This window comes from Trichechus manatus, unplaced genomic scaffold, assembly GCF_000243295.1.
Source record: "Trichechus manatus latirostris isolate Lorelei unplaced genomic scaffold, TriManLat1.0 scaffold00098, whole genome shotgun sequence".
Lineage (NCBI taxonomy): Eukaryota > Metazoa > Chordata > Mammalia > Sirenia > Trichechidae > Trichechus > Trichechus manatus.
Genome location: NW_004444034.1, coordinates 10,333,501 through 10,350,284, shown reverse-complemented (window position 1 = coordinate 10,350,284; position 16,784 = coordinate 10,333,501). Strand labels below are relative to the sequence as shown.

General features: G+C 38.4%; 1 protein-coding gene across 1 annotated transcript in view; it reads right to left on the bottom strand.

The window, feature by feature from the left end:
* The window catches only part of ROS1 (ROS proto-oncogene 1, receptor tyrosine kinase), a 137,112-nt gene that overhangs the window by 108,444 nt on the left and 11,884 nt on the right, over positions 1-16,784 (bottom strand). The window contains 5 exon segments of the mRNA XM_004382746.3: positions 825-963; positions 2,098-2,246; positions 6,053-6,113; positions 12,891-12,950; positions 13,673-13,717. Of these exon segments, the coding sequence (XP_004382803.1) occupies positions 825-963; positions 2,098-2,246; positions 6,053-6,113; positions 12,891-12,950; positions 13,673-13,717 (454 nt within the window).

Sequence of the window (16,784 nt, the reverse complement as noted above, 5' to 3'; positions counted from 1 at the left end):
CATCACCTCCTGACTTCATCCCCTCCCACTTTCCCCTCCCTCATTCCACTCCAGCACACTGTTCCTTGAGCAGGCCAGGAATGCTCTTGCCTTAAGGTCTCCACATGTACTGTCCCTCTGCCCAGAATGCCTTTTCTCAGGTATCTGGTAGACTAACTCCCTCACCTCCTTCAAGTGTTTGCTTCATCTCAATTAGACTTATTCTGATCATCTTTGTTTAATCCTATGAGTTCCTGGGTGGAGTAAACAGTTAACATGCTCAGCTGCTAACCAAAAGGTTAGAGGTTTAAGTCCTCCCAGAGGTGCCTTGGAAAAACGGCCTGGTGATCTACTTCCCAAAAATCAGCCATTGAAAACCCTATGGAGCAAAGTTCTACTCTGACACACATGGGGTTATCATGAGTCAGAATGAACTCAACGGCAATGGTTTTATTTGTTTGTTGAGTACTGAAATCTGCTTCTCCTTCCCTCCCTCACCTCATTTCCAATCCCCTAAAAGACAGGCCTGCTCAAAATGTTCCTCTTACAATAGTACACAGCACCTTCTCACTTACAATATGCTTTCCTTATCTGCTATGTTTACTGCTTGGAGTCTGTCTCCTCCACCAAAATGTGAGCTCCACAAAAGCAGGGGTCTTGGTCTGTTTTGATCAGGGAAGCATCCTGAGCACTTAGAATACTACTTTGCACATTGTTGGTAAGCAATTGTTAAATGGATCAATCAATGAAGGAATAAATTTATTTCATTGTTTAACTTAGAAATGAACTAAAACAAAACTTGGGAATAATCTCGTTATTTCACAAGTTACATGTGCATGGCATACCTCCATAAGGATGAGTTCTGTAACTAGGACTTGCAGGAGAATACAACTGCAGCTGGGCCGTGAAGATCCAAACCACTCGGAAAACATATTCAGTAAAGGGATGGAGGGGCTGTACCACATATGTGAGCTTGGACACTGCCTAGATAAATGAAGGGATAAATAATTAGTACTTATTGGATCACCACTGTCCACTGTGAGTCCAGAGTACAGATTAATTTGTAGAAGGCAGATGGCCTTTCGGATACTAGGCCACCCAACCCTACCAGACCAAATGAAATGGATGCCTGGAGCTTATAGCTGAGCCATTGAGATATCAGTCTGCATAATTCACACAGAAATTCTCTCCTCCTTCAAAATAACAGAATTTGTGGATTTTATATTTGGCAAATACCTCAAGGCTTCCCTTTACTTCTTCTATAATAATATGCTTGATGTCTTGGGAATATTTTTCTCTGAACTTGCTCATATCCCCTAAAATGGGGAAAGTCCTGGATTGTCTTAGTTTCTTAGTGCTGCTGTAACATAAGAGCCACAAGTAGGTGGCTTTAACCAACAGAAATTTATTTTCTCACACGTAAGGGGCCTAGAAGTCTGAATTCAGGGCACTGGCTCTAGGGGAAGACTTTTTCTGTCTGTTCTGGGGAGAAATCTTTGTCTCGACTTCTCTAGCCCCAGCATTCCTCAGTTCCTTGGTGATCTTCACATGGCATTTGTCTTTGTCCCATTTGTGCTTACTTGTCTCTATGCCTAACTGCTCTTTTTATATCTCAAAAGACACACCCTACACTGATATGGACTCATTAACATAACAAAGAAATCCCTATTCCTAAATGGGATTACATCCACAGGTAGAAAGGTTAGGATTCCAAAATATTTTGGGGGGACACAATTCAATCCATAACATGGATGATCACCCTAGACAGCATTTCTATATTGGAACAACCACCTGTGAGAATCTTCTCCCTGCCTTCCATCCTAGTTGAAATCATTTTCGGTGGGATAGGCAGATGATGACCAATGGAATGAGCAGTCATATGATGCTGTGCTGAAGAAATATTTATGTCCAATAATATATTTTCCTCATAAAATAAAGGCTTTAGCATTAACATTTTGTAGAGTAGCAGAGATTAAAGTTCATCTAATCCAACCACTTATCTCGTGCTTGATATTCTCTAGAATATCTTTATACCTGTAATTATATGTAATAATTTGGTAGTTTTAATAATCTGAGGGGGGATAAACTGTGTTGATGTACATAGACAGCATTTCATACCTCAGTATAAGTCCAGCTTCCTGGAAGTTGCGTGTATTTCCACTGAATGATGTATTTTACTCCTGAAATATTGGCAGATTTCCATCCTAATGTCACACTGTGGTTTCCAATGGAAGAAGCAAAGGGTGGAGTGGGAAGGTCTGCATTTTCTGGGGAGAAAATAAGATTTCACACACCATGCACCCTGTCCCCCAAAGCAGGAGAGGGCACATTTATTTCATCTAGTGCTCTCAGCATTTGCTTGCTGCAGCTACTTACTGCCACAGTAACCGCTTTTGACAATAAGTGATGCACATATTCAATGGTGTATTTTAAAAAATGAACTAGTTAGTCTCACCGCCTTTTTCCCCATAGAATTCACGGTTAGGTTTGATGGTCGTCTTTTATTACAGGAAGTTGACACAGAGTGTTCTGAGACTACCCAGTTTTCTTTTATGATAACCAGTTGCCATCAAGTCAATTCCAACTCATGGCAATCCCATGTGTGTCAAAGTAGCAATGTGCTCCTTAGGGCTTTCAATAGCTGATTTTTCAGAAGTAGATCGCCAGGCTTTCTTCTGAGGTGACTTGGGGTGGACTAGAACCTCCAACCTTTCTGTTAGCAACTGAGTGCGTCAACCACTTTCACCATCCAGGGACTCCTCTCGCAATACCGCTTCCTTCCAAGTGATGGGGGGGTGTGCAGAGAACACGTCTATGGCACAGCAGAAACCATCCATTGCCTCAGGACATGTGTCCCCAGATAGTTTTTGAAAGTTTATGCTATAATTCTGCTGTTACTGCCCAGCTTGTCGACAAATTATTTTTATGTACACAGAATAAGTGCCTTAACTCTAAAGAACTCTGCATTCAGCTAGTCTCTATTGTAAAGATATTTCATGACTTCTAAACATTATCGACATTACAATTGACAGTGAATGTTTATCGGGTGCTCCTTGCCAGGCACTGTACTAGATTTCTGACGGTATGTACCACTGGGTTAAAATAATTTCACTTTACTTTGTGTATTTTCCCCATATTGTGACTGATTTAATGCTTCAACTCTCTTTTCATAGAAAAAAAATCTCTAGTTGAGAAAGTGTGGTAAATTTTGGTAGGAAGCTTGAAATGGTTAAATACAAACTTTCATGACTTCACTCTTTCTGGTTAAAAGAAAAGTTGACCCAATTCTGATCACTACAGATGTCAGATCTGAACTAATTAAAGTCCATACTACTAAACTATTCCATGACCCAGAAAAATGAAAGCCACTGTCATGTGAGGGTTCAGTGTCTGCAGAGGCCTAGCACAGCCCTTCTCTACTGATTTTTCTATTTATGGTTCATTTTTTGGCTATTATACTATACAAGCAAAGCACAGTTCCACTTTTCCCCCCTTTTATGGTATCAGATCCTGAATAGTAGGGATTAGAATATGCTGTGGGACATCTTGAAGAGGAATCCAATAACGGAGTTGTCAGCAGAGTGAAGAAAAAGATCCAGGAGACATCAGAAAAGATGAAAGCTGAGAACTGGGTAGAAGGGTCCAGAGTTGTATAAGCACAATTAAATGTAAGTTTCATAATTAAATATCTTTGTATATTTTAAAGCCATGGTGATGCATAGGTAAAAAACAGAGGCAAAGTAGGTTTATTCTAAAATATCAAGACAAGAGAAAAGCAAATGAGACAGAGAAGCTGGACTACGCTATGAACTACTTTGAGTATATAGAGAGTGGATAAGAGAAGGCTCTGGAATCAGATAGCTGGGTTATAATTACACTTACATACCTTACTAGGTATGTGACCCCAACCAAGTATTTAAAACCTCGGTGCCTGAGTTTTCCCATCTGTAAAATGAAGTTAATAATAGTACTTATACCTTTGAGGACAAAAACAGCAGATACCTATAAATTACTTAGAACAGTGCCTGACTCATAAATGCCTAATAAATATTAGCTAATTTTATTTCAATATATTATTAGCTATCATCATTCTCCACTTTGTGAAAAGGGGCATGGAGGGCATCTAAAATTGATTAATATAGCACACCCACAGATAAATGGACTAGGTACCGGGTATGTTAGAGAAAAACAGTCTTAGATGCAGGGGCGAAAAGCTTCATGATAACAAATTAAGCTATGGTTCTGTAACCATGAATGCCTTTATTTAGACTTGAAACATCACATTTGTCAGTGGTACATGGACATTGATCCATAAGAAATGAGAAATTAAAAATTAAGCACTGATTACACTTGTATTCTAACAGAAGTGTGTAATTAGGTTGGTAGTATAATTTTAGAATACAAGAAAACAATGTAAATTCCTAAACTTTCTTGTTCCTAAACTTTTTTGGTTTAGGATGTAAGTTCCTAAACTTTCTTGGTTCTGGCATCATTAGTTTCTCAGCAATTTTTTTTATGTCTCCCTGGATCAAATGAAATACCTAATAGTTTTTTTAATTAAATATTATAACTCAATAGGTATGTCTGTTTTAACTTAATAGATGTTTAAAAAACACATAAATTGGGGAAAATAACATATATTTATTCATTCTTAAATAACAATAATTACATACTAATGGGATCCGTGTGCCTGCTGGGCAATGCACAATTTCTCCAATCTTGGAATCAGATTGGACACCACCATCCTGATTTCCTGTTCCACAGTGATTTTCACGTGGTACTTACTTTTTATCACAACAATCACCAAAAACCCAGGAAGGTAGCACAAAGTATTCACACTGTAAACTACTTCCAGCTAACAGTTCCAGCAATGCCCAATAGATGGGTCTCCCTCGAAAAATATAGAAACCCCATGGCTCCCTGAGAAGTTGGTGAGATGCCCTGGGACACCTCAGTGCACAGTTTGGAAACCACAGAATGTAGGTTTTATCCACAGCTAACTCCCACTACACAAAAGAAACAAAGTGAAATATGACTACTATTCCACAAAAATGTCACAGCAGATCCTTTGTGCAACATTGAAAGGCAGAAGCAAATCAGGACAGCAAGGGAAGATTCTCCTTCCAATTTCCATCAGCCATTCAGAGCAAGGAGAAAGCCATTGAAACAAGGACTATAATATATGGAAGAGGCCAGGGTCTCCCAGTCTGGAGAGAACTGTCTAACTCTCAGTGGGAGGGGACCTTGGTGAATTTTGGAAAAGATAGCTGCTGACATCCAGGCTATGACTTAATCAAAGTGTTGGCCTTTTAGAAACCACTGGAGAATTAACGCCCAACCAGCTCTGAAATCAGGCAGCGGGAGCTGGAGACATACACTCAAGCCCCCTACTTACTCAAAACTTAGCTGCTATACATTTTACAAGTTTCCCAGGGCCTTATAATGACATAGCAGGTGCTCTGTTGAATAACTATTAGCTGAATGATAAAAGCCACATTAAATATTTCTATTCTTTCGATTCATTTAAAAAAGTGGCATTCCCTGACATCAAGTCTGCTTAAGATTTATGTTTTTCTCTCTCGTGAAGATAGAAGTGATTGTACCTACAAAACTTGAGAGGAAAATCTGGCCCTAAACCTCAGTCATGTGACACATTTCTCATTTTGCTCTAAAAGAGCCTTGCTGACTAGAGAGTAACTATCAGAACAGCCTCGATGTTTGAAATTATTGAATTTTCTCTCCATATATATTTTTTGATCATGCCGAGATATAGAAGTCTAGATATTTTACTAAATGAAGTCCCTGGGTGGTACAAATGGTTAACTTACTCAGCTGCTAACCAAAAGATTGGAGGTTTGAGTCCACCCAGAGGCACCTCAGAAGAAAGGCCTGATGATCTGCTTCCGAAAAATCAGCCAGTGAAAACCCTGTGGAACACAGTTCTTCTCCGACACAGGTGAGTGCATCATGAATAGGAGTCGACTCAATGGCAACTGTTTTTTTTATTCTTAAATAAGCCCAAGTCCCTATAGTGGTGTCATTTATTTAATGACAGGCGTGTGTGTTTTCTCACCTAGTACTTCCTCTTCGTATGCGCCTTCTGCACTGCTGCAGCCGACCTCACAGGATTCTCGCTACGAAGACCGGGAGTACGACAGTTAGCACAGCCTCGGCACTGGTTTTACTAATGAACTTCAATTAAATTTTGAAATCTGAACGCCTGACATACAAGTATACCTGTATATCAACTATTTCAACTGTAATACTTGCTAGCGAGATTAGACCAGTGCTTTTCAAACTTTTTTGACTGTGTCCCATAGTGAGAAATACATCTAATAAAAAACATAGTACACAATACATGTTGAAAAACAAAGATTCTTGAAACAGTACTTATTTTTTTCCCCGTTTTTTAACAGCTTTGTTAAGATACATTTCACATACTGTAAAGTCCACCCATTTAAATCATGCAGCTCAGTGGTGTTTTAGTATAGTCACAGAGCTGGGCAACTATCACCACAATCTAATTTTGCAACATCCCAAAAAGAACCCTGTAATTGTGATGCCTTCCGATATGTCTGATTCTATTCCATTCTACTCTGTTTTATTTTGTTTAATGTGATTCTTGATTCACTAAACTGATTTCATAAACCTCTAATGGGCCACACTCTATAGTTTGAAAACACACTGAGCTCAGCAATGTAATTATGTGTTTGCCATGTTGGTCAAAGGTTTGGTGAGCCAAAAACCTAAAGCACCCTACGTGATGCTTAAGAATTCCCTGTTTATTTCATATATCCATGACTTCCTTGGAAAATTAAAAGTTGAGTGTACATTTTATGGAGGCCTGGTGGCACAGGGGTGAAGAGCTATGGCTGCTAACCAAAAGGGCGGCAGTTCGAGGCCACGAGCCACTCCTTGGAAACGCTATGGGGCAGTTCTTCTCTGCCCTATAGGGTCACTATGAGTCAGAACTGACTCAAAGGCACCTAACAACAAAAAAACAACAATAAATTTATAGTAGCTGAACTTTTAAATAGATGTTTTAATACCAATGTCAAATTTTAAAGTCTACAAAAACTTAATGATGATTAACATTTTATCTATCTCATTACCCAAAAAGAGAGTGAACATTTTGATGACCGAAACAGAAATTTTCTGCAACTCTTAACGGATGTATTAGCATTAGTTTTACACACACACACACACACACACACACACACACGTGCGTGTGCACGAGCACAAGCACGTGCCAAAAAAAAAAAACACTCGGAGAAAAGGCATACATTGTAAAACTAAGCACAGTTGTGATCAATCTTCCTGCTTACATTCAATTTATAATTATAATACCTAGGAAAACATACTATTGTTTCTCATGATGATAGTGGAAACCATAACAATGCATTTGCCCCAAATATCCCAGGTATAAAAGGCTGTAACCTACAAATACTAACTGTCCAATGTTTGATCTGCCCACCAAAAGGAAGTGGAGCCTGATAAGCCCCTGTTTACTTAGTTAAGGATTAATTTAAATACCTCAGTTTGGGCTCAGGATTATTTAACTTGAGAGTTTCGGATACTTTTCATGTCCTCTTTTCAGGTTTCAGTAAGACAAATCCAACACATTCATTAACCACAGAGAATAAACAGAACAAGTGGCACAAAAATTATTACATAACATGAAGTATTTTTTAAGAAAGAACACTGAGAAAGAGAAAAGGAGATGGAATAATGTTTATTTGAAAATCTAGCTAGTCTTGATGTTCAGGGGGAAATTGTGAGCTTATTTTGACTTGAGTTTTCCAAGGGAAGATATATACTAAAATCCCCACCTATCTGAGAGTCTGTCATCTCAAGCAGAGATAAAGGTACAGACTAGCTTTTCCTTCTCTCTCTCTCTCTCTCTCTCTCTCTCTAATTTTAAATCTAATCCTGAAATCTTCTTGGAGGCAATCTAACATTGGACTTCAGATGAGATTATCCAGCGTTTCTCAAACTGGGAGATGACTAGAGAGAAACTAGAGGTGGTTGAATTTAAGAAATTCATGGAACCTAAGCACAGAGCCCCTGAATGGGACACTTCCGCAGCATATTCCATGCTACTGAGCTGCCACTCCCACTCTGGAAACCGAGTTCACTCTTCTCTGTCTCTGTTCCTATCATTTTTCCCCATAATAGTAAGACCATCTTTGTAATTGTCCCTCTGGCTCTACCCTTGTGTTTCCCAGCTAGCACATGTGTGGCTCATGCCTTTTCTTACTTCTGTAACACAGGACAAACCTTACCACACTCCTGCAATGACCCTAGTGCAGCTTTCCATAAGAACTACGGCAGTGTTTCCTAAAATATCATTGTAATTCATTCAAAGAATATTTATTGAGTGCTTTTTATGTGCCAAGCACCGCAGCTTTAAGGGTATGACAGTGAGAAAGACATAAATTCTCTCCCTTCATGGGACTGATGTTCACTTAAACGGAGATAGACATAACCAAGTAGCAAAAAAAAAAAAAAGGTATGTTCAGATAATGATAAGTGCTATGTATAAAAAAAATGAAACAGGTCAAAGACATAGGGCATGTCTAGGCCCAGAGGAGACTTAATTTATTCAGGGTGATCGGAACTTTCCGTGGAAATGACACTCAAGCTAAGACCAGAAGGAGCTGGGCTTGCAAAGATCTAGGGGAGAGCAGAAGGAATGGCAGGTACAAAAGTCTTGCGGCAGGAATGTGCCTGGCAGGCATACTCAAGGAAGGAGAAGGCCAGTGTGGCCATCACAGAGAGAATGGGGAGAGTGGTGCCAGATGAGATGGGAGTTTGTATTTTTCTAAAACTGCAGTGAGACTCCATAAAAGGGTTTTCAGCAATGATATGGTCTAATTTGTGTTTTAAATTATCAGGGATAGACATCTCACTTGCTATCATCACTTTCCAAGTTTTATTTTGCTAAACTATGACTTCCAAGGCTATTTCCTCCAAGGAATATGAATTGCAAACATTCCAAGCTTCCTACCTTGAAGTATTAATGGTTGAAGAGTTTCATTTCCTAAAAGTGTGGGCAGCTGAGTTTTTAAAAAATTAGATATTTGTTATACACACACACACACATACATATACATATATGTACGTATTAATGTGTGTGTATGATATTGCATGTGTTATTGTTCAGTTCTACTTTACTTAAAATGTGACATTTTATTAAAATAACAAACTATAAATGGAGAAGACTACAATAATTATATAAGACTGAGAGAAAAGATTTCTGTTATATAAGCACAGACAACTGGGCACCATAATGATTAATGGAGAACCAGTAGCTTTCATTACAAATCCAATCCTGGGCTGCTTCAGCGCTTGAGAGACTTTGACTTTCCCTGGCTTTCCCGGCGCTGACAAAATCTCCTTGGGGCTAACCCTAATCTCCTAGGGTAATTTTGCTTTAATCGCTTAAAAAGTTTCCCAGGTAGCTTTTATTTTTATTTATTTCTATCTCAATCAGGGGAGACCTTTAATTGTGTATTTACATATGGGGCAACTTTTCTCCCGGTTTCATCTCTTCTTAGCCAACCCTCAGTTCTATCCTCCCCCAAGGGGAAATCACTCAGGAGCAGAGTAGCCACAGATTATTGAGAGAATATTCCCATTCAGTATGGTTTTTACTTTTGTTCTCCATTAAAAGCAGATTTTTCTACTTTACTAATGGATGATAAATTTCTATTCCTTCCCCCATTTTCTCATCCAGCACAGTTCTGTTCTCTGATTTCAAGGACATTTGAATAGAACACAGTGTAGTTTTTAAACTAAGAAATAAGACAGTTTCTTCAAAAACACCTATTGTGAAGTAACTTAAAATGTATTACGAAGGGATGGAATCCAGGACAGGTAAATTTAGTTTAAGGAAATTAGTAGGAAAATTTAGTTTAAGGAAATTAAGTAGGAAAAGATCAAATTCTAAGATGTTTCTGATGAGGACAAAATCAAGTATGGGACTGGGCAGGGGGAGATCAGTGGAATCACCTGGCAGCCAGAGTCCGAGGAGGTCACCAATACAATGGGACATCCCTCAGGGCAAACGCTTTTTCTCACTATTTTGTGTCTGGTTGGTTCTAACGATATGTTCCTGTTGCCTCATTATCATAGCAAGGAAGAAAATAGCTGTGTTTCAAAATATTGCCAAGGGATTTTGTTGAATAAGGAAGAAAATTGCAATTAAAGACTTCTTTTTTAATGGACTGTATTTAATGACAGAACAGTCTACTTTGTGGGGAAGAAAATGAAATCAGCAGAGATAAGGTTATTCCTAGATGTGTCCCTTTCTTTCTTCACCCCTCCCAGTCTCCAGGAATTATAACCTTTTAAATCAAACTGAAGTAATATATATGTACATATGTATGTGTGTGCATATATGTATATATATACATACACACAAATGTATATATACACACACATATATGCATCATATGTATACATTAAAAATACAGCAAATACATATGCCAAAAATGGAATTACACAGTCAGTTTTATACCCAGAGGAATAGCACTCTCAGGAAGAGTGCTTATGTATTTTGAAAAATGACTCAGGTTTCTTCATTAGAATAGTTTATGTTTGATTCTAACAGTTTTTTAAAGACAACAGATAAAGACATGGAGTTTGATGACCTCTTTTAGTAAAGAATTGCCAACTCACCTCACAAATGGTGGCATAGGTATCATTCTGCATAGAAAAAAGAAAAAAGGAAAGTAAAACTTACACTCTTTAAGCTGTAAATAATGTTAATGACACTTAGCTACACATTTCTTCCAAATTAATTTCTTGCCCCACCATTGGCAAACAACCAACGAAAAACGCGATCAAAAAGCAAAGGAGCCCAGAGCTGAGGCCTTATTATGTGCAGGGGACCACTGTGACAATGATCACTGGAAAATGGAGGAGCACAGTGGCTACCAGAAAACCCAAGTCAACTTAGAGGTGATTTGTGATGGAATGGAAGGGTGTTTTCAGAAGCCTGAGGGAGACAGATCTGAAATGAAAATCACCAAGAACGCCAGATAGCAAAGGTCAGCAAGTTCCCCTGCCTCGGAATGGCCACTACAGCGTTCACACTGCTTCCTGGGCTGTTGCCAGACAACAAATGGTGCCTCCCACGTGTTGACTGAGTATCTGCTATGTGCTCGCACAGCGTTAGGTGCAGGACATACAGTGTGAACAAGACAGAGGGTAGGATAAGCAGTCCACATGTTAGGGGTAAAAGATAATAAATACGTAACTAAACAGATAGTTATTTAAATTGCAATGTGTGGAAAGTGCTACCAAGGAGAGGTAAAAGTGCTTTTAGCGTGTATAACAAATACTAAGTCCACATAGCACATCCCTCTCCCACCTTTTCGTAACTTCCATTCTATGAGGCACACACAGCCACAAACATGAGAGTGGGCACAATTACCTCCCATAGTAGAGATCTGTGAACACACACTATATAAGAAAAACTATAAGGACTATGTATAAGGAGAGATTGATGCCTAATTTAAATCTCAAAGCTATCATTTAACTCACTAATAGAAAATGATATTAGGATTACCTAATGTTACCATGATTCTTACTGATTTAACCTCTGACCTGAACAACTTTAACAAAGTTATCTACTTTTTTTAAAATTTTATTGTGGCAAATATATATAACAAAAAAATTGCCATTTTAACCATCCTTAAGTATACCACTCAGTGACATTAATTATATTCACCATGTTGTACAAGCATTGCTACTTTCTATTTCCAAAAGTTTTTCATCACCCCAAACAGAAACTCAGTACCCCTTAAGCAATAGCTCCCCATTCTCCCATCCCTCCAGCCCCTGGTAACCACTAATAAACTTTTGTCTCTATGCATGTGCCTATTCTAGATATTCTGTATAAGTGATATTATACAATATTTGTCCTTTCGTGCCTGACTTATTTCACTTAGCATAATATTTTCAAGTTATATCCATGAGATAAGAGTACTTACAATGTGTCAAGCACTATCCTTAGGAGACAAAAAAAACCCAAACCTATTGCCATTGAGTCGATTCCGACTCATAGTGATCCTATAGGACAGAGTAGAACTGCCCTACAAAGTTTCCAAGGAGCACCTGGTGGATTTGAACTGCCAACCTTTGTTTAGCAGTTGAATTCTTAAACACTACACCACCAGGGTTTCCATCTTTAGGAGGGAAATTCTGTTATTACCCAATTTACTGATGAAGAAGCTCAACTACCAAGTGGTTAAGTGCTTTAAGTTACACGGTAAGTAGCAAAGCCAGAATAAATGAAAAATAAGTGCTTGTGGATGTTATTTGCTACCTAAAGTGGAGTAAATCTGGGTGTTTGAGACTTATGGATCAGATTGCTACCATGTTCCCTACAGAGAAACTCTGAAAATGACCGAGAGCCTGGCTGTTCAGTGTGGTCCAAGGACCAGCAGCATTGTATCACCTGGGAGATTGTTACATGTGCAGAATCTCAGTCTCCACCTAGACCTACCAAATCAGAATCCACATTTTCATAACACGCCCAGATAATTTGTGTGCACATTAAAATTTGAGAAGCAAGGACCTAGAAAATTTAACAAAGAACTTATATCTCTTTTTCTACTAAAAAGCCTTTATAGTTTGGAGCAATAGGCTTCCCTAGGCATCCCGGGATCGCATGGTTTGCATTAACTTCTTCCTTGTTCTCCAGTGGCATTTACAATGTTAATCTCAATTTCTTTTCTATTACTATGTATTACTCAGGCTATCAAATTTTTTTTTTTTTTTTTTTTTTTTTTAGAGTCAAACAAACTAGTAGAAGATCAATGGAAATTGAAATGGGAATCCTCTGAGACAACTTTTCTCTTGAGGGAAATATCAATATCAAAAACAGAAGCATAATTAATACTTACACACTTTAATGCACAATTTTCCTGATCAGCAGAGTTCCAAAAATGACATCCTTGGATGCACTGTAAGAGTCAATAAGAGACAATGGTGACTGAAGAAATGGGACTTTTTCTTGTGACCCTGAAATGCATTATGGTAACAAAAAGTATAGCCCTGTGGTTTAGAAATAGAAGTCTACCAAGCAACCTGATCAAAAGTACCAGGACCCTTGGGATGCTAAGCAGAGCTTTCATATCTACAGACAGAGCAGGGCTTCATTGGTTTCACTGACAGAGCTGCGTGGAGTTAAGCCCTGGGGTGGCAAACCTAGAAACCAGAGAGACCCAACTTTCAGGGAGCACCTGTCCACAGGGTAGCTGGAAACAAGTAAAGTCCAGGAGAGCATGGCATCAAGTAAATTGCTGGCCCGTAGGGTATCCTCACACTACAAGCAAAACTCAGAGCTGGATACTCAACCAGAAGATGGTATGTCAACATCTAGATAGGTAGACAGTTTAGGGAAGTCTGCTGCCTATAGCCGCAGGGACATAGTTACATAGAGTCAAAATCATGGACTTGAGCTAGTCCTGTGCTCTTGCCACTTCAACACATTGTCCCTGACTTTATTTTTAAACATTCTGTAATTCAGTGTTTTCACCATTTTAGATTGACCTTCCTCCGGCAAGTATAAATAAATGAGATTTTACTCAGCAATTATTCTTATTTTAATAAAACCTGACCATTGTCGCTTTTTTTTATCAACACAAACACTGTAAATTTCTTAACAATGGTAGCAATTACTCACCGGTTCACTCAGATTATATGGTGTCCCAATGTCATACTGCCTGCCCTGAGATGAAGAAACAGGTAATAAAGATTAGCTATCAATATTGTGTTCAGCTTTTTTTTTTTTTTTTTTAAGGCTTCCTGGAATATACTTGCCTCCTCAGATTTTCTAACTGTAAAGTTAGGAGCCAAATATTTCAAAGTCACTAACTCAGTCACTAAATCAAGCAAAATAATCAATGCAAATTATAGTATAAATACCTAAGAATTCTACAGAAACTACAAAAATGGGGGTGAGGGTGTGTCTATAAGGAGTGGCTTAAGGACAATAAAAAGATTCTTTCACAGAATTAAATAAACCTGTGGCATTAATCAGTGAAAGACTCCCAAATTAGAGATGAATGATTTTTACGCTTTTCTTCTTTTAAAGCAGTGTTATTAAGAGCAGAGAAAAATACAAATTCATAATTTTAAATTTAGTAAAACATATCATTGTTCTGTTTATTTCTGATATATTCACAAATGTTGACTTTTTTTTTTTGTACTGGGGAGAATAAAGGAAATGGGGACTAAGGAAAAAATCTATATATTGCTCATCCTCTCTCAGGTCATGATTTGAGTGGAGTCCTGTATAAACATATGGCTTACAAAGGATGGTAATACTAGGCCTTTGGTAATCATATAAGTACCCAAATAGTGTTACATAGATATAACTAATTTTCAACCTGTTTCACTGAGTTGATTTTATAGGAAAGGAAAACTATGTGAATATTTCTAGTAACTCCAGTTGGTGCTGATCAGACCCATCCCTTTAAAGTGTTTGTTGAGTTAGAACCATTGAATTGGACAGACAATTAATCCAGCAAGACACATGGCATCTGTCACTGGCTGGCCCCCAATGCAGCAAGTATGTCCCAGGAGATGCTAGTAAATTTAAAGGGGTGTTGGGGAGGTGGGGGTAGTTTAAGCATCTGTTGTGGCCTTCTGAACAACTCACGCTTTTCAAAGGAGGGAGAAAGACATTCTATCACTAAACACACTGAGTACTCTCTCACCTCTCCATGTAAATACCTTCCATTTGTTTTTCACTCTATCCCCAGAACCTAGACTAGCACCTGATAGCTATTAGGTGTTCAATAACTGTTTGCTGAATGGATGAATTCATGAATTCAAGGTGGCCTCCCACTTAGGAATGCCTCAAAAGTGCTGTCCCTTGGGAAACTCTTCCAGTGGCCTAGCATTGTGGGTGTTTACTTGGGAAGAAATTAGACACGGGAACCAAAGAACAAATGTTGCTTTTCTCTCTCTCCCTCCCTCCCTCTCTCTCATTTAATGTGTGAATGAAGATTCTCTAGAACTCCATTTCTTGACCACTTACATTTGGAAGGGAAAACGGAAGGACCTTTAGAATGCTTTCGTTTTCAGAAAAGTATTAGAGAGTAAGAGCTGTATTGTTTAGATTAATTGCATAGCCAAGTGCTTAATAGAACTTTGTTTCCATGATTTTGTTCAACATGAACCTTTTAAGTCCCCTTTCCTCATCGTTTTTCCCTTCCTACCCTAAAAATGGAACAGAGCAGAACGATCTGCATTTTAATCCCACATATACTATTTGCTCCAGATATTCTTTAAAAGCTACCTGTGCCATCTAAACTTGGTATTCTCATCTGGGACATAAATAGGATAGTAAATATTTATTTACTAAATAAGGTTCTGTGAGGATTCAATTAAATACTACGGAATTATTATAGTACAATGCTAGACACGTGGAAAGCTATTATTAGTATTAATATTTCGTACCAACTTACTATCAAGTTTTTTATGTACATATCTTTAGTTATGCAATAATCTCCTCAGAAAACTTCTCCATGTGCACTTGAAGGGTTCAAAGTATATGTTCCCTTTTAACTTTTATATTTATTAACCCATTGTTGTCTAGAAATCTATCAGTTTACATCCTGACCAATAAATCAGAAAAGTGTCATATTACCCACACCTTGGCCAACGTTCTGTTATAAATGTTTTTATTTTTGCCAACCTGATAAAAGAAAAACTGATAATTCATTTTTACTTTGCAATTCTGTGGTTGCTATGAAGTTGAACATCCGTCAGTTGGTTTGTAGCTATTTATATTTCTTCTTTTATGAAGTGGCTGTTCATGTTCTAAACTTATTTTCTTATTCTTACTGATTTTGAAAAGCTTTTTTTTTTTTTTAAGTTTTTATGTATATCATTGTTGTTGTTAATTGCCATCAAATTGATTCTGACTCCTGACCTTACTTCTCAAGCACCTCTGCGTGGGTTTGAACCACCAACTTTTCCATTAGTAGTCCAGTGTTTAAACATTTGTGCCACCAAGGGACTCCTTTTGTGTATATTAAGGTTGCTAAAATTTTATTTATCACAAGTAATTTTTTTTCCATTTTTTGACTTTATTTTTATTGTATTCTGTTTATTTTTTTGTCATAACAGTTTAAGTTTCTAGGTGGTCAAATTTATCTATATTTTCTCTTAGGGATTCTGGATTCTTTAATCAAGCATTTCCCACTCAATTATTATAAAAATATTTACCCTGGTGTTCCGGCAAAATGGTGCTCTAGGCAGAAGCACCACGCCGTCCCTCCACAGCAAAGATCTGAAAAACTAAGCCGGACAGAGAACACAACAATCCTGAAACCCTAAAACATCAAATAAAGAGATAAAGAACTCAGCCAAGCACCCAATGGAGTGAGAAAACTGACAGAGAACGGAGAGGGAGGAGAGATTCATGCAGAGGTCCCCTACCAGCTAACGCAGTGTGGATCCGCCATCTTGGACTCCTATTGGAGACCAGCAAACAGGGGGTACGAGAAAACAGCCTCACAGAGCGTCCAGCGGGAGACAAAACAACCAGTAATTTGCGATATACGCTTTCCCACCCCCCAGCCTTCTTCACCCCGACTTGGCCTCCTCTGCTTCCCGCAGCCACAATCTCTTGACCGGGAATCACGGGCTGCTTGGATTCCACACACCTGAACGGGCCGGCTCTTGAGTGCCATTTGTTCCCTGCTGGTGTTGCTTTTCTCCACTTCTTTTGATTTTTTCCTTACCTCTCACCACCTCCCCCTCCTTTCGCTCAAATACCTGGCTCC